The 17,985-nt window shown below is 41.4% G+C and overlaps 1 protein-coding gene and 1 pseudogene across 1 annotated transcript; both read right to left on the reverse strand.

The window, feature by feature from the left end:
* Positions 1-912: 912 nt before the first annotated feature.
* sh3bp4 (SH3-domain binding protein 4) lies at positions 913-11,821 on the reverse strand. The gene is made up of 5 exons (XM_028992262.1): positions 11,753-11,821; positions 8,382-8,571; positions 6,026-8,301; positions 2,024-2,212; positions 913-1,829 (listed from the first exon to the last, which is right to left on the reverse strand). The coding sequence occupies exons 2-5, from the start codon at positions 8,494-8,496 to the stop codon at positions 1,605-1,607; spliced, it is 2,805 nt and encodes a 934-aa protein (XP_028848095.1). The 5' UTR covers positions 8,497-8,571; positions 11,753-11,821; the 3' UTR covers positions 913-1,604.
* A 5,148-nt stretch (positions 11,822-16,969) lies between these two features.
* On the reverse strand, positions 16,970-17,095 carry LOC114797531 (uncharacterized; annotated as a pseudogene).
* Positions 17,096-17,985: the final 890 nt, after the last annotated feature.

Raw genomic sequence — 17,985 nt, forward strand, 5'->3', positions numbered from 1 at the left:
CTGCACCCGTCTGTGTACCACTAACCCCGTTCTGCATTTCTACCTTCAACTCCAAGTTCCCCAGTGTTGTTGCCAGTGTCCAGTGTCCATGTCTGTGTCCCCGTGATGGAGCATCTGTGTTGCGAGTCATAATCGTGTTGGTTCTTTCAGTATGTAGCCAATAAGGAAAGTTGTAGTTTTTTTTTGTGTAAACACAAAGTAGTGTGACAACCTGATACCGAGTGAGAGTATCTGGCCTAATGGCTCTGAAGCACACACAGGCATGAACATGTCTCACACACCCCTACACCTGCTAAATATGAAGCCTCAGAAAGTGAGAAGCACAGCTCTTGAATGATTCATGGTTGGACTCAGGATCACATATACACAGTTGCAGGCAGAATTCCTCCCACAATTCCATGGTTTCAGTCTTACTTACCCAACCACACCCCCAAGTGTCAATGGCTTAATTGATGCTCATGACAAAAAAATATTTTAATTTTTATATTTCATATTCTTAATTAAAAATTTCACATGGCATAAACATACATAATATGTATGCACATAATAATAACATATAGTTATTATTATGATTGTATAAACACCTCCTCTCTGACAACTTTTGGTGTTTCCAAATACGGTGGTTTTGAATTATTCTTGCTTTGGGGAGGCAAGCAAAAATGATTCTGGTCCAATCTAAGGGAGCCATAATTCTTGATGGGTTGAAGTACTACTTAATGCAAATAATTCTTTATGTACTTTATGTACGCTGCATCTCTCCATTAAAATACTATATAAAAAAACTACTTAATTTCTTTGTAACTTACAAATTCAGCGGGCTGATAGAATTATTCCCCCCACTCTAAAAACATAATATTAAATTACTGCTCAAATTTGCTGTGTGCATTATATCATATTAAAAGAATGGATCAGGCTACTTTATTAACATGTATATAATACATTACTACAATTACATCTGTGGTATTGTTATGAATGTTTATTTAATTAAATATATTTAATTCATATACTGATCTTGGCATCACTAATGCAAAATGTACAAAGGGCAACTGAATTTTGTGAATTGTAATTATTACATATATGTTAAAATGTGCTTGAAAATGTTCTAAAATGTGGTGTAAAAAAAACTTTATACATTAACCAATAAATACATTTTGTATGAATACTGAGAATATGCTTGCATGGTTCAATGTGTGCAGAGGACCCCATTCAAATGTCAATTTGATTTAATAATTAAGGGCTACAGAGAGCCTACATGTAGAAACAGGAGCAGCGTTTCACTTTTCAGAAGCCGTATGAGAGGTCAGTGCATATGTGTAACTGTAGAACGACACTTTGATAACTTGCAGAATTGTCCACGTTCCATGCGCCATTTTCCAGGCATCACTTGTAACATCAGCAATTCCGTACCCTTTAACGTTTTCAGTGAAGGTGTGCTGCCACATGGGTTTTCATGGAAATCTGCTGAGCCATTTGTAGCAGAGGCTCTTGTCCAGAGCGACATACATCTATACTTTCTAGTCCATTCGCTAAATAACATGTCTGTGAATGAAGAAATTGTATATAGTCTGGGTGGGGCAGTGTTAAAATCAAAATGTCTGAACTGATCAAATGGGACAGTCATCTTTTGGGGCAGTGTTGAAGGCTGATGTTCGGAGCAGGTCTAAGCAGTTGACAAGGATGAGCGTGCCTGTCAAGTGCTTCCAGCGCTTGGTGATGGGGCTCTTCATCTTATCCAGGCCCACATGGAGTTCATGGATCACGTCTCTGTAGCTGTCACCAATCTGTGATGCCCATGTCAGCAGGAAATCATACGCCGGCTTCCACATGGCCTGTAAGTAGCCCAAAGAGTCTCAGAGTGATGTACCAGGCTACATTGTACTTCACTGTACTTCTCAAGTCATTGAGATTGAAATAATGTCAGCTATTGTGTTTAAAGACTATTCTTAAAGACTATTCTTATACTGTCATCATATATCCAATCAAGGTACAAATTATGATAATTGTTGAAAGAAAAGGATCTCACCTCATGCTCTACCAGTCCATCAACATCCCTGTGAGGCGCTTCAAAGGCATCCATCTGCTGCCTAGAGACTTTTGACAGCTTCTCAGCCAGTTCCCTCCAACGCCCAGCTATCTCCACAGCTGTGGTTAGAAGGGCAAAGTCCTGGACCAGTCGCGCCACCAAGCCCTGGCAGTCCATCTTCAGGAGAGCCTAGAGTTTAAGTTCTAGTGTTAAATGAAAATCATAAAACTAAAATTTCATACTGTAATCACTGGCCATTTTTGTTATCTTAAGAAAATGGCAGAGCAAATTCCTGTCTCAGGAGAAATGGAGACATCCAGGCATGTTTATCTGTAAGTGAGCTCAGTGAACCCAGATGAACCCTAAGATAGTAGGACAGTACATGCTATTATGGTGTACAGTGGGCCATGGGTAATGAGAGGGGTGGAGGTGGGATATCCTGTTGGCTCACAGAAATTATTAGATGACCCTTTTACTGTGAAAGGACACAGGGTGGGGATGGAAAGTCCAGAAACTGTTTTAACACCAGCCAGCTATGTGTTTTCTTTGCTTGCCCTGTATGCAAAGTGTTGAGAGTGTTCAGAAAACAGAAGAAAGCTGCCAAGTGATAAACACGGAAATCCATGGCACCCACTGCCAGGCACACCACTAATCTGGTGGAAATAAGACTTCAGCTCTGTCAGTAGGAATGCTAGGAATTGCAGGAAACCCATGGGGGATGGCCAGCAGGAGGAGGAGATAGGCTTAGTCCACAACACAGAGAAAGAGAACAGTTATCTTAGAATTCAAGCAAGTAAGATAAAAAAAAACAACCAGATGCATGGGCTGGTCTGAACGTTATTGGAACGTAACTGTCTTTATTACTCAAAGGAAAGAGATCTATATGAATATTCACAGTTGTCTAGGAAAGTACTTATCGAGTTACATTAATTTTATTTAGGTAACGTTGCATTAATAACACATTATGATGTGAATCCTTGATTCAGCTGTTAACTGCGTATTTATATAAATGATAACACAGCTGTGCTGCAGGAGGAAGAAAGATAAGACTTTTTCATTTGCAGCAGTTTCCTTTCTGGGATGTAAAACCCTGCTAACCCAGAAATGAACCTTCAAACAACAAAGACGGCTCTACAAAACAGAGACAGGCAGCTAAACAAACTTCCCCCTGCCTGCATTCAGCAAGGCATTATGGCAAAGTGCCACAGAGGTCATGTGTTCATGACATTATCAATGGGCAAAAAAATACTTTTTAGAAACATGAATGTCATTTACTATATAGGGACAAAATGATGACAAAAATCCATCGTACGTGCATAATTATAAATAAAAAATATATATATTACATGAGTGTAATATATATATATGGTGCTCACTCAGGGTGATGGGTTAAATGCAGAGGACAAATTTCACTGTGTGACAATCACTTCACTTTAAGAGTGTTTTGTGATGGACAATGTAAGCATGAACATATTTTTAAGTGTAATAGCTTCTATCACTTTAAATGTACTTTTTGAGCATGGCTTGGGAGAGGAGCCATTGTCAGTGGATTATGCAGTGGGGTGTGGGGTGTCCATGCGGATCCTGTGCTGAACGCTCAGATGGAAGTTCAGATGACTTGTATATCAGTCCACTCCTCTCTTCTGTCTGTCAGCGCACTACGTGCGCCACGGCCTCAGCTCTAGCAGGGAAATCCTGGGGAGGTGATTCTACCAACACCCCGCCCTTCACAAAAGATCAAGCAGAACATAAACAAGTCCCTCCAGCAGGCAGACTTAATATAATATAATAATAATGAGGCAGGATCTGAAGGGAAACCCTGCTCATGTCACATCAAATTCTTGTATCAGTTTCCTGTTTCTGTCATAGTATCTAACAAAAACGTATAATATTATACAAGAATCCACTAGCCTTCAACCTCTGTTCAGTGCCAGAGGGACATAAATGACATTAACATGCATCTTCCACTTCATTTTTGTGCTACAATAGTTATGCAAAAAATTGTAAATAGTAAAACCTGTAGTCTGCTACTGCAGAAAAGTAAAATTCATTCATGAGAATAAGTGAAAATTTGTGATTTCTCAGCCCCTACAACTGTAAATACAGGAAGAACATCTCCATGATGTGAAGCACTATGGAAGTCTTTAATCTTAGAGGACCCAGGAGAGGACAAGTTTTGCCTTCCTTCCCAGCAGCTTGGACTACAATGCATGAAATTCTACAGCCAGCAAAACAATACAGTGTTATAAATAGGTTGAGGAATTGAGGTTTTAGAGAAAGAAGCACAAACACACTGAGAACCACACTGAGAAGCTAGCTGACAGAACACATTAAGGAGACAATGGCATATATACAAATGCATCTTTGGATTTCGTTTTGGCCAGTCATCTAGCATATCAAATAACAAGCATATCGTTATTATGAACATGAGGATATTAAATGTAGTATTTTTTTAACTGATAAACGCTGTAGATATCTGGGATACATTTTCACTTCAAACAGTCTGATTTTAAAGTGTATAAATATTCTTATATTTTAACAAATAACTGGACAATAATGTCACACTTCCAGACATTTTGTATTTGCTTTGTCTGGTTCCTTTTATTTATCCTGACTGTGTCCGACACTAATTTGTTACTGTGGTACCGTGTATACATTTAGTGTATTTTGGAAGATTTTTGGCTTAAACTCGGTAACATTTCATTTCAACAAGTAAAATATCTTACTTTTTACTCCAATACGTCATACTGACATCTCTTTTAAATTAGTTACTATGTGTTGTTTCAAATGAGAGCCACTTTGCAAAGTATCAATCTCTAATTTCTCTTTTAGTAACAGCGTGGACATAAAACTGACTGGAAAGGCTGATTAATAAAAATGTATTTATAATAAGAACATTTCTGATGGATTTGACAAAATATAAGCTTTCAGATAAAAAAAATGCAATTTAATAATCTTGGTCCATCTATGCATTATGATGCATGCAGAAGCAATATAATAAATGTTTCAGTGTTTCACCTAATACTTTGCCTAACAGTGTTTTGTGTTTATGATCACTTTAACGGATGACATACTTAATAATGATTAAGCAAGAGTGATATTACAAAGAATCTGCAAATATATTTATACTTTTCCTCATGATAACGCTGAAAGGGAGGATTAATATTTTACCTCGGATGTCTACTTTAACTCAAGTGCATGATTTGTGTACTTTGCCCACCACTGTGACCAATACTGCATCATTCATAGTTTGTTACAGCAAAATTATTTCTCTTTCTAAAGCAGTCTCTTTCGCAATAAAGTGCAAAACAATGCAATAGGCAGATATGGCAAAAAAAGAATTGCATCCAAAAATAATTATGCAGACCCAGATTTTATTTCCACTTTATTTTCACTGGTGAATTTGTCATGTACGCACCCAACCCAAACACATGCAGTCACATGCAGCACAACTCACACCCATGGTTGACTCAGCTATGTAGTCAAAGAACATTAAAGAGTCCAGTTTTGGATTTTTTTTGTTTCATGTGAGGACTATGGGCAAAAACTTTTCAAAGTAATAATTTTGCTGTAGCTTCTTATTATGCCTCATTCTAATTATAACACATTGTCACAACTGCATACTTCAACCAAGGGGGCACACGACTACCAAGTAGCCAAGCTGTATATAAACACATCAGCAACCTCTTTATGTTGCTCATTCATAGTTGTGTTTAGACACTATGCTACTGGTGTTCTTGGCCTTGACTTGTAGCTGACTGGATATGCTAAAATAGTAGCCTAATCTGTAACAGCTTAATACCTATGTAATACCATTAATACTCTAAGCTTGACACAAAGTGACCTGTAACTTATGATTATAAGGCACTATAGGTAATATAGAATGCAATGCAATGACTTCATATTTAAAAACCCAAGTCATTTTGGTATAATAATATAATCGTCTCAACGTACAGAAACATTTAAGCCATCATTACGCCCTACATGATCATAATTACTTACAGTCATGAGCTCCTTCTGGAAGGAATTCCTCTCTTTGACATCAGGATTGTTGCAATCCTCCTTTAGCTTCTCCAAAACAGCAGCAACTTTCTCAGTTTCACCTTCTAGCTCAGTCCGACAGAAGTGACTCAGTGGAAGGTTCACATAACCCAAAGCGTCAGCAAATGCCCTCCAGTTGCCGACATTCTCCATCAGTGTGGTCCTCACAGAAGCATACATGTATGTGAGGAACATACAAGGCTTCACAATGTTTTGTAGAAGGATTGTGCTTGTGAGGTCAGGGCCCTTGAAAGAAAGTGGCTTCACTTTGCCAGTAACCAGCACATTTTTGGTATGAATCAGTCCTGTCCGGCCACGGTAGTAGCCAATGTACCATTCTTTGGTCCACAGATGTCCCTTGAGTTTAATTTTCTCATCGCTCAAGAGAGCAATCATATCCCCCTTTTTGTACTCCAATCGATAAGGGTTCAGGGTCTTTCTGTTCACTGTTTTGATAAATCTTCCAAATTTTATGTTTGTAACCAGGCAGTCCTGGAACACTGGATATTTGGTAATAACGGCAAGGGGTGACAGGATGATTTTGCTCATTTCATTCTTCTTCAAAAAGCGTCTATGCCCTGTGGACTTTGGCACAGATTTTGGAGGAGGTGGTGGTGTCTGCACACAAAACTGGGCTAGAATACAGTCCTGCTTGTCTTTGACCTGGATCCGCAGAGTGAAGTCAGAGAGGTCAACAGCCACACGTGCAGCAATTGTGTAGACAAGCCGACACACTTTACCTAGCTTGACCTGAAACCCCCTGACAAATTGACAATTCTCAATTGCCTTGACCTCATAATTGGACATGTTTGAGTACATACCAACTTGTAGGTCTTGGGGCTTTGCCAGGACAAATTGGTGTCTTCCCCAGAGTTGAAGAGATACAGAAGGAGACAACTGTGGCTGCTTTGCAGTCTCACTCACCAGAAGTGTCTTTGGTGCACAGTCATGGCCAAAAATGGCCACGACTGTTTTAAAGGATGGGTGGATGTGTTTGGGTCCATAAACACCAATAGTTACCTTTTTCAGCACATGTTCCCAAACTGTGCTATACTGCATAAGAAAAGGAGCATGTGCTACAACAGACACATACATGCAGGGCTCTAGATTGTCTAGCCGTACCTGAATTGTGTCTCCATACATATAAGCCTGAGGTACTGGAGTATAAGGACCCTCTTTGCTGTCACTCCTTACACAAACAACCTCAGCTATTTGCCTACTGTCCATTTTGACCACCACAGACACCTTCATCTCCAAAGTGATGGTGGTCTTGGTCTCCATGTTACTGAGTCTGAGTTCCACTACTGGGCAGACAGTGGTGCATTGATCATTGTTAAGCTCCAGTGGTGGGTCAAGCAAGGCTTTCATTGAGATTTGCTGAGTGTCATTGGGAGCAACATGACCTTCTGGTACATGAATGCTGATGCCGGTGTCTGGCAGTTCAACTGCTCCACCCGAGCTGTCCAATCTGCACACAATATGAGTTTCTACAGGCTGAGTTTGACCCCAGCCTGGATTTTGTCCCAAAGAATCCAAATCATGGCAGGACCTTGCTAGTTTCCTGTGGTTTAGCCATGCTGTTCGAAAATCCTCTCTACTCTGAAATTCTTCGGGTACAGGGGACTTTAGGTTACCAAAGACGCCTAAAGAATCTGGGGGATTGTCTGCTTGGGCTTTCAAGATAGACAGCTCTGACAAGCTGTAACAACGCTTGCTTTTAAATGGCTCTCTGTGATTTTTCCGCATGTTCACAGTTGTGGGAATTGCAGTATTAAGTATATTGTCACAAATGTGAATGGACTTCCGGTTAGCATTCTGATCCATGGCATCTTGATGGTCAATATTCAGGAAAGGATTGATGGATCTCCGTTTCACAATGTTTCCATTTTGAGGTTCAGCTGGCGTTTCAATGAGTCCTGACCACTCCCCAATGGCATTCTGGTCACTGGGCGCTTCTTCAGTGCTCTCCTCTAGACTGTCAACCATTCCACTGTCACTGAATGGAGAATCTCGACAGTTAAGGGGCTGGACATAGGCTGACGGTATATACCCCATCTCAATGTTATTGTGGGCATACCACCACTCACCATGTGATGTGTCAATCACAAAGAGACGGTCACCCTTTGAGAACTTTAGGGTGGTAAAACTGGATGGACAGTAATCCTTAATGGCAACAACTTCCCTGGCAGCACCAAAGGATGGAGTAGTGTCTAGTCTTAAGGTACTTGGTGAAAGAACTAAAAAAAAAGGGGAAAAGGTGGAAATGTGATATTTGAATCAACTGTAAAACACAATCAAATTCAAGGACAGGACAGACCTTTAACTTCACTGAGTCTGACTTCAGAGACTCCTTTGGTTTGCTCAATAAGCATTCCCTCAGACTTGCAACGGGGCACTGCAATGTTGTTTGACTTGATTCGATGGGCAGCCATGGTCTGTTTTCCTGCTTTCTCTTCAAAACTCAGACTATCTGGTTTCCACCGGTCAGATGTCAGCAACCCTCCATGCTGCAAGAAATATCAAAAACATGCAATACTGAAAAAAAACATGCACTCTGAAAAATAGCATATTGAGATTTTGTTTTTTGTGTAATATGAAGAGTATTTTTATAATATTGATTTAATCATATTTCCTCTAAAGTAACTGAATGATCAAATAGTTTTCTCTGTATATTTAAACCCAGCCACTGGGGATACAAGTGACAGTGCATTTCTTGGTGACGGTCCCTAGCAAACTATTAAATGGGGAGTAAATGGGCTATGGAAATTGTGCTCACAACCACATTGGAAGAAGGTGAAGGAAGAAAAACTATAAAGCTTTCAAAAACAGAAGGCTGACAGAACACAGCACACATTCACTCTGAATCTGTCCTGTGTGGTGAATGCACTAAAGCAACACGTATTTTTGAATCCAGATGGGGAAAAAAATACATTTGGACAAGTCTATACAGGCTTAAGACTTCCTGAATATTTTGACTGTGATAAAACCACTTACAATCTCTTACTTGTGTCAGTATTACGTATACATCAGTGCAGACACATTCTTTTAAGACAATGAACATGCAAACTTGAAGACAAAGCTAACTAAGGGGGCAGTGGTGGCATAGTGGTTAAGGAGGCGGCCCTGTAATCAGAAGGTTGCAGGTTTGAGGTGCCACTGCGCACCGTCCCCATACACTGCTCCCCGGGCATCTGTCATGGCTGGAGTGTTTCACAATGACAATCACTTCACTTAAATGTTCAGTGGAGTGACAACCCCTACAAATCCAAATACACTGCTCAAAAATAAATAGAACATGGAAATCATATATCCTAGAATTGAATGAATGAAATATTCTTATTAAATACTTTGTTCTTTACATAGTTTGACAGGGTCAACCGCACCAGCATATGCAGACACATGCACATTTTGCAGGGCTCTGGCAGTGCTCCTCCTGTTCCTCCTTGCAGAAAGGTGGAGGTAGCGGTCCTGCTGCTGGGTTGTTGCCCTCCTACAGCCTTCATCCACGACTTCTGATGTACTGGCCTGTCTCCTGGTAGCACCTCCATGCTCTAGACACTACACTGACAGACACAGCAAACCTTCTTGCCACAGCTCACATTGATGTGCCATCCTGGATGAGCTGCACTACCTGAGCCACTTGTGTGGGCTGTAGTCTCCGTCTCATGCTACCACTAGAGTGAAAGCACCACCAGCGTTCAAAAGTGACCAAAACATCAGCCAGATAGCATAGGAACTGAGAAGTAGTCTGTGGTCACCACCTACAGAACCACACCTTTATTGGGGATGTCTTGCTCATTGCCTATAATTTTTATCTGTCATCTATGCCATTTGTACAACAGTATGTGACATTGATTGTTAATCAGTGTTGCTTGCTAAGTGATTGACCTGGAGTTACATTGTGTTGTTTAAGTGTTCCCTTTATTATTATTTTTTTATCAGCGTACATATTAGTAGCACTGACAGTTGCTTTCACACTACAGAACAGATGAGTTGTGTTTATGTCACTGTGAGGTAGCAAGATTACAAACTATTCACACTCACTATATTACATCAAAATACATATCATTACGCCACAGATTTTGTCATCTAGAGTAAGAACCAGTAAATTACTAAAATTTAAAACAAACAACTTAAAACCTTTGTGCTTTTTTCAATCTATCTATCTATTTATGCTGTGTTCCATATAGTTATGCATGTAGGAGGTTTTATTGTGAAGGTTTTTGCTTGCATCAATCTGTCTGTTTAGATCACTGATATCAATCACAGACAGTTTTGATAAGCCTAATTTAATGTAAACTACTTATGGAGATTGTTACACATCATTAAGCAAGTCACAGTTTTCATACAGTATAGGAAAACAGATGAAAAGCATGCAATTCACCAAAATGTTCATTCAGATAAAGGCAAAGGAGTGTTTCTGTCAGACAATTGCATTGTAATAAAAGAGCAGCTTTCAATAAGCCACTGATGAGCAGCAAGCAGGTATTTGAAGCTGCTGGTTCCTCTGGACGCCCGAGAACCTCTCAATGTCCACACAGCGGTCCCTAACCAAGCTCACAAGGAGAAATTTTTGAGAAATGTTACCAATACATGAAGACTACTTTTCAAATTGTTATTCACTGATGAATGCTGCGTGACATTGGATGGTCAAGATGGATGGAATTCTGGATGGTTGGTGCATGGCCATCATGTCCCAACAATACTGCAATGTCAGCAAGGAGGTAATGGAGTCATGTTTTGGTCAGGAATATTGGGACGTGGGATTGTCTGCCCCTTTAGGGTGCCTAAAGATGTCAAACTGACATCTGCAAAACAAACAGACAAGTTCCTGCCAATGTAAAACTGTTTTGGACAACGCAACATTTTTGTGACCCATAAACTTCCAAGGTGCCACTGAGCAAAGTACCATCCCCACATTCTGCTCACCTTTCATAGCCACCCACTGCTCACTAAAGGTGATTGTTAAATGCAGAAAACACATTTTGTTGTGTGCACCACTTGCTGTGTTTCACAATGACAATTGCTTTGTTTTCACTTTCATATCATGCTGCAAAACTTTTATGAGACAGATTTTCATTTTTAGTTTTTTTTACATCCTAAATAATGTTTTGAAACTGATATGTATAATAGGAACACTGGATTTTGATTAATTTGCAAAAAATATTGTTGGCAGCTCTGTTAACAAAAAATCCAGATTATTACCTACTTGGTCATTGGTCATTGGTCATTTAGACATCTAGCTGTCATTTGATGAAGTGCAAATTTATAAGGAATTTACAGATAGATATTTGAATTGTATAAATATTTTTAAATGAACTGACTGTATCTTTTCTAGTTCACATTCTTCACATTCTTACTTGAAATATTTCCGTATCTTCGTTGAATAAAAAGCGGAATGTTTGCTGCCATGACAACCAGCCCCACGAAAGTGCAAAAGGCAGCTAAAAGTTGGCTATTTAATATTTCTGTTAATTATTTTTTCTGCACTAACCGTCGAAATGTCTGATCGTCATTAAATAAAATGAAGTAAAGTGGTCATGAGTATAATTTGCAAGTATTTCCAGCTGGACGCAGCGGTGAACATATGATACGCGATACAACGCAACAGGTAAAGCCGCATCTGTGATGCTGAAATAACCACACTAAAATTAAATATTAGCAATAAGCATGTATTTAAAAACTCACATTTTGGAAGCGCTGTCGCTGCTTAGCGGGTGCGAGTGCTTGTGTGTGTGTGTCTTTGTGTGTGCGTGTGTGTGTGTGAAGCATCAGCTCCAACTTCAGACTGTGCTGACGTCACCGGAAAGGGGGTGGAGCCTTTTTTCGACGTTCTCAACACCTGATGGTTTAGGACCTAAACTTTGATATAAACCGGAATTCTGGGACAATTTTTTTAGCTTTAGTTTTAAAAAAAATAATCTGCTGTTTTTTTCCTCGTGTATGAAAAAAAATTGCACACTATCATGCGCACAGCATTTAGATAAATGCAATTTAATCCTGTAATTTAAAATATTTTTTCGACGAACTCCGTCATTCTGATAGAATTTGAGGTGTAGTGCTGCCACCTGCAGGCCAGAGAAAGTTTAACACGAAACGATTTGAGGTTAGCTCAATACAATCAAGATTTACAATTCACATTATTAATTAAAGAAAGAAAAACGCATGAAATATATAATATATGCTTGAAATGTGTCTATATTATTATGACAGGTAGGATGCTTGATTGGTTGTGTTGGAAATGTTTTAATTTACTTTGACATAGTTGCACAAACCAAATGTTCTACACAAAAACATGCATATTTTCTTAAAGATTTAAGAATTATATCATCAATTGAAGACTAAACCTGATATTAGATGTGGTGATCTGGAAAGTGAATGCTCTGTGAATGTCCTTAAGTAAGCCAGCAGGAGCCCAGACTTGAATACGATTGAACATCTCTGGAGCTCTGATGGAGCTTGAGAGGTGCTGCAAATAGGAATGGGCCAAACTGGCCAAGGATCAGTGTGCCAGGCTTGTGGCATCATATTCAAAAGGACTTGAGGCTGTAATTGCTGCCAAGGGTGCATCAACAAAGTATTGAGCAAATGCTGTGAAAAATTATATACATGTGATTTCTCAGTTTAGATAATATAAGAAAATGGAGAAATCACATAAAAAGTGAAGTGATATTCATTAAGGGGTGTTGTGTTTAAAAAGGGGAAAAAGGGGTGCACTGTGAATACTTTCCTGATCCATTGTAAATCATTGTAGTTGCTTGCAGTGCTGTTTTTTTCTCTTTAGGCCAAGAGAGCCTTGAATAAAATGTTTGGACATGACTGTATGGATAGCATTTACATGTAAAAAAGAAAGACTGTCTGCTGAGTATGTTTCAAATTAGGGAACTGGGTAGAGATATGCAGTCATCTCATTGAGAATGACTTCATTGAGTGTCACGTCCAGGAGCTGACGGGGGAATGAAGCGCACCGACGGGACACAATGGGAATAAGATTTTATTAATAACAACAAAGGAAAAACCAGTGGAAAGAACAAAAACTAACCGCAAGCATGTGGCGATTGCCAGGAACCAAAAGCAGACATAAGGTAAGTAACAGGGTCCACAAAAAAATGTCGCAGCCTCAATGGGCTGCTCAACAAGACCTTTATAACCGCCCTGCTGTCATGCAGATTGGTGCCAGGTGCGTCTCCAGGTGCACCCAATCGTGACAGAGCTCCCCTCCACGGGCTACGTCCTTGGAGCTCCAGCAGAAACATCAGCAGAAGAGGCAGGGTGGACGGCGGCAACCACAGGGCTCCTGCCCTGCTCCGTCCTCCCACCGGAGGACCCAGACCCTCTGGCTGGCTCCCTGACATCGTCCTGCGTGGTGGCCTCTGGCGACTGTTTACTGCACCCCTGGGTGGCGCCTTCTGCTGGCAGTGTGACCATGAGTGTTAAAAAGTGACCAGTGATATTTACATGTTTAGACTGTGCAAATAAATAACAGTAGTGATAGTACAGTTATTGGTTTCAGTGCAACATGAAGAGGTAGTCCGTATAGCAGCGTGTGCATATTTGCAGCAATGAGGTATAAAGTGCAGAGGTGCAACAGAGTTAGTCCACAGTGCGAGTGTGTGTGGGGGGAAGTATGAGTGCAGGTAGTGTGTTCAGGAGCCTGATGGCTTGTGGGAAGAAGCTATCACGCATCCTGGAGGATCGAGACCTGATGCTGCGGTAGCGTCTGCCGGATGGGAGGAGTGTAAAAAGTCCATGTGATGGATGTGAGGGGTCGAGCACGATGCAGGAGGCTCTTCTGATGCAGCGCTTGTAGAAGATGTCCTGCAGCGGCGGAAGAGATGCTCCGATGATGTTACCAGCTGCTTTGATGATCCTTTGAAGCTGCCTGATATCGGCAACAGTACTGTTACCGAACCAGGCAGAGATGCAGCTGGTCAGGACACTCTCTATGGTGCCCCTGTAGAACACGGTGAGGGTGGGAGGGGGCAGGTTGGCTCGCTTCAGCCGTCTCAGAAAGTGGAGACGCTGCTGGGCCTTTTTGGTAATGGAGGTGATGTTGGTGGTCCAGGTGAGATCGTCTGAGATGTGAACTCCCAGGAACTTGGTGTCTTTTACAGTCTCAACCGTGGATGCTGGGTGGTGTGTGGGTGGGGCGAGTTCTCCTGAAGTCGACGGTCATTTCCTTTGTTTTGTCCACATTCAGCAACAGGTTGTTCTCACTGCACCAGCCGGCCAGCTGCTTTACCTCATCTCTGTTAGCCGACTCATCGTTGTTACTGATGAGCCCCACCACGGTGAAGATCTGCTAGCCAGTAAAAATATATGTTTTAATATTAATTCTTGAATTTGAAGTTTACTTGCTGATTCCATGAATCTAATGTATGCATACCTAATAGGGCATTAAAGACTTCAGAAATTTTCAGATTGACTTGTCAGTCAATAAAGTTGAGTTGCAATCCCAGCAGGGAGACCCCTGTTATAAGGAATGTAGACTCTCGCTTGCAGGTTTGTTTCCTTTGTTTTGGCCCTTGTGCTGTTTTTTATTATTATTTATTTAATAAATCCCATTTGACCAGATGTCCTGTCTCTGCACTTCCTTTCCCAGTCAGCCTGTGGTCGTACCAGAATGCAGCAACCTAAACCAGAAGCGCAGAACAAAGATGAAGCAGAGGAGAAGTGCAACTGAGGAAAGTGCCAAGCAAGTGTGAGGTGCAGGACGGCCGGCTTGGGGATTGGGTTGTGTTGCGCCGTGATGCGCTGCAGCAGGGGTCGAGTGCAGAGGGTTCTGCTCCCATGAGCCAGGACCTCTGCGCTCTGCTGCGAAGCCTCCCTGTGGACTGGGAGGACACAGATGACGATGAGAGCGAAGACGAGGCAAACTGGTGGGCGGACTGTGCTGGGTTGGTGCCTTCCATCGCGCCCTTCCTCAATCATCAACAGCTCTGTGTGGGCCCATGTGACTTTCAGTGATGCGATCACAACGAGAGGGAGGAAGACAGCGATGCGGGGGTAAGTTTGTGGACAAGAGAGACGGGAAGTCGGCAGCCAGAAATTGCGCTGCCTGTACTGCCTCTCCAGCTCCGGTCTTGGACACGCCAACCCTCTTCCCAGACGTTCCCCAGCAAAATGTTGGGAGCTCCTCCTGAAGGGGGTAGGCAGGGAAGCGACGGGGCCAGATCCTCCGGTAGCCAGTGACCAGGGCACCCTGGGTGGCATGAGTATCCAGTCGGGACAGGTAGGAAGAGGGCCAACGGATACAAAAGAGGCTGAGCCGTGAGGAGTCTACCAAAGTTCCCACACTGACAGAAGGAGTGTCGCCTGGACGCACAGCCCTGCAGGTGGGCTATCGGTCCCTGGGTGGTCCAGGACCACCTCCCTGCACAACGCAGGGAGGAGAGTGGGAGGCTCCAGCAGAGACATGTAGGGGCAGGGCCTGCCCTTGCTCAGAAGGCATCTCCAGGTGTTATGGTAAGCGACCCCCCGGGTGGCCTAGGACTGCCTCACTGGAGGCGGCAGGGAGCGATGCAGGAAGCATCAAAGGGGACACACAGAGACAGGGCCTGCACATACCCAGAAGGTTTGGCCCTTGTTATTGAAAGTGAAGTGATTGTCATTGTGATACACAGCAGCACAGCACACGGTAATACAACGAAATGTGTCCTCTGCTTTTAACCCATCACCCTTAGTGAGCAGTGGGCAGCCATGACAGGCGCCCGTTGAACAGTGTCTCAAACCATGGCCAGGTGTGGCTGACTAGGCGTTCATGGTTGGAGCTCGGTTATAAGGACCTGTTTGGCAGCTGACCAACACTTCTGCATTAATGTGAATCTGTCATTACCGTATGTGTTGTTGTTTTCAGTTCTGGCAATCACTCCACACGCCTGCGGGTTTTTTGGTCCATGTGCCAATTTCTTTTGTGTTAATTAATAAATCCCATTTGTCCAGATGTCCCGTCTCTGCACTTCCTTTCCCCGACAGCTCGTGGTCGTAACATGACACCTGACTCTGTTGTAACTACACCTGACCCTGAAATATGCTCATGACGTCATAAATATGTTTCTTAATTAATTTCTATTATGCAACTTTAATTTGTAAGGCAAAAGGGGACAATTAATGAAGTAATACCTAATTAGGAATACTGTATTCAATGTGAGTACTATGAAAATTGCATTTTGGTCTCACTAGGGAAATTCCTATTGTGAACAGAAAGAAAATAATTTTAGAAATTTGTTTTATATGGAATTTGGAAAAAGAAGAAAGGGATATCAAGAGGTGCAGCACAGAACATTTCCCATCTGCTTTTATTTTTGATTCACATCTGTCTAAAGACATAACTTGTGACTGGTGACATCAGACATAATTTTTTTTTTTGGAAAATCAAAATAAGATTTAAATGCTATTTGGTCAATTCGCTTATTCAATAATCAAGCATTTAAAAATATTTTCAGTGCTTGTTCCGAAAAATGTAATGAAACATGTTCACAGTTAGCTTGAGTAGTGGATATATCTCTATTAACTAGAATAATCCCTGACATCTCAATGTCAAGCTGCGTTGTCATAATGGGGTGAACACTGTTAGTGTTTTAAAGTATGCTTGTTTTATGATACTGTGAGGTTATTGTAAATAGTGTAAAACAGTCTAAAAAATATTTTATGCCTTTCTTTGCTTGAATATTATTAAATTGCTGAATCTTATTTGAAATTTGAAAGTGAAGTGATTGTCATTGTGAAACACTGCAGCATGGCACACAAGCAGTGAGCAGCAATGACAGGCACCCGGGGAGCAGTGTGTGGGGATGTGCTTTGCTCAGTGGCACCTTGGCGGATCTGGATTCGAACCGGCAGCCTTCTGATTGCAGGGTCGCTTCCTTAACCCCTAGGCCACCACTGCCCCCAAGAACCCGGGACATCTCGCACCCAAAGCGAGAATCCGACGAGCCAGGTTAAATGATTAAAAACTCATGCTAGTCCTCTCCACGGAAACCTTTAGTAAAAGGCGAACGATTTATACGAGTTGAAGAGAACTCAGAGTGTAGAATTTCAGGCAATGCAATGAAAAATAACCTGTTCTGCAGATGTTCAGTTTTGTGTGTGTGTGTATGCTTTGCAGTGATTTATGGGTCCAGTAACTCACATCTGAGTGCAAAACAAACAAAAACCTGCCGTCTCTTGGTTGCATCAGTAAGGCTGTCATCTTTTTTACCAGGAGGTGTCACTCTTGTATCTTAAACTCTACAGCCATTAGTGCAGGCATTCTTTCAATGAAAGATTTTACAGAAACAGTTATGGCATTTCCTATTATGGAAGACCTTTTGCGTGCTATATGAGTGCTTCTTAGGAAGCCATAGATACCAGCCTGACAAACATACACACACAGAACAAGGTCAATGGAACAGACTTTCACCACAAAGTCAACATGTTCCCCAACAGCAAGCCTGGGGGCTGATGACAAAGAAAAAACTCGAGAGGTCATAGAGAATCAAATATTAGTGCAGTGGGCCTGTACCTTTCAAAAAACAACTATTTATCATTTCAAGTGACAATTTGATTGTTAGCTATTTAGAAATATATTAATAAGGATGACCAGTAGAGACACGTCGACCACAGACTGTTTGATGGGCAAAATCACCTTTTTCTTCCTAGCAAATTGCAAAAAAAAAAAAAAAATTGCCTGATATTGGCACCATGTGATAAACTGAAGTCCCCATTTTGAGTAGTTACTTCTAGTCAAAACAAATTTGACAAAAAAATCATTGTCAATGAATCTTTATGATGTGACAGAAACAAAGTAAATGCTGACAATAAACATAAGAAAATATATCTTGCAATACTGCTGACAAATAATCAGTTCTCATTGACTAAAACTAGACTATGTCATGGATAAAATGACAGCTTGACTCAAAGACTAGACAAGCCCACAAAAA

This window comes from Denticeps clupeoides, chromosome 9 (genome assembly GCF_900700375.1).
Source record: "Denticeps clupeoides chromosome 9, fDenClu1.1, whole genome shotgun sequence".
NCBI lineage: Eukaryota > Metazoa > Chordata > Actinopteri > Clupeiformes > Denticipitidae > Denticeps > Denticeps clupeoides.

Coding starts and splice junctions, on each gene's coding strand:
- sh3bp4 (XM_028992262.1), bottom strand. CDS start 8,496: ATGGCTGCCCATCGAATCAAGTCAAACAACATTGCAGTGCCCCGTTGC. Junction 2,213..6,025: donor TCCAGAAGGAGCTCATGACT/GTAAGTAATTAT, acceptor CTTAAACTCTAG/GCTCTCCTGAAGATGGACTG. Junction 1,830..2,023: donor ATGGACTGGTAGAGCATGAG/GTGAGATCCTTT, acceptor GGCTACTTACAG/GCCATGTGGAAGCCGGCGTA.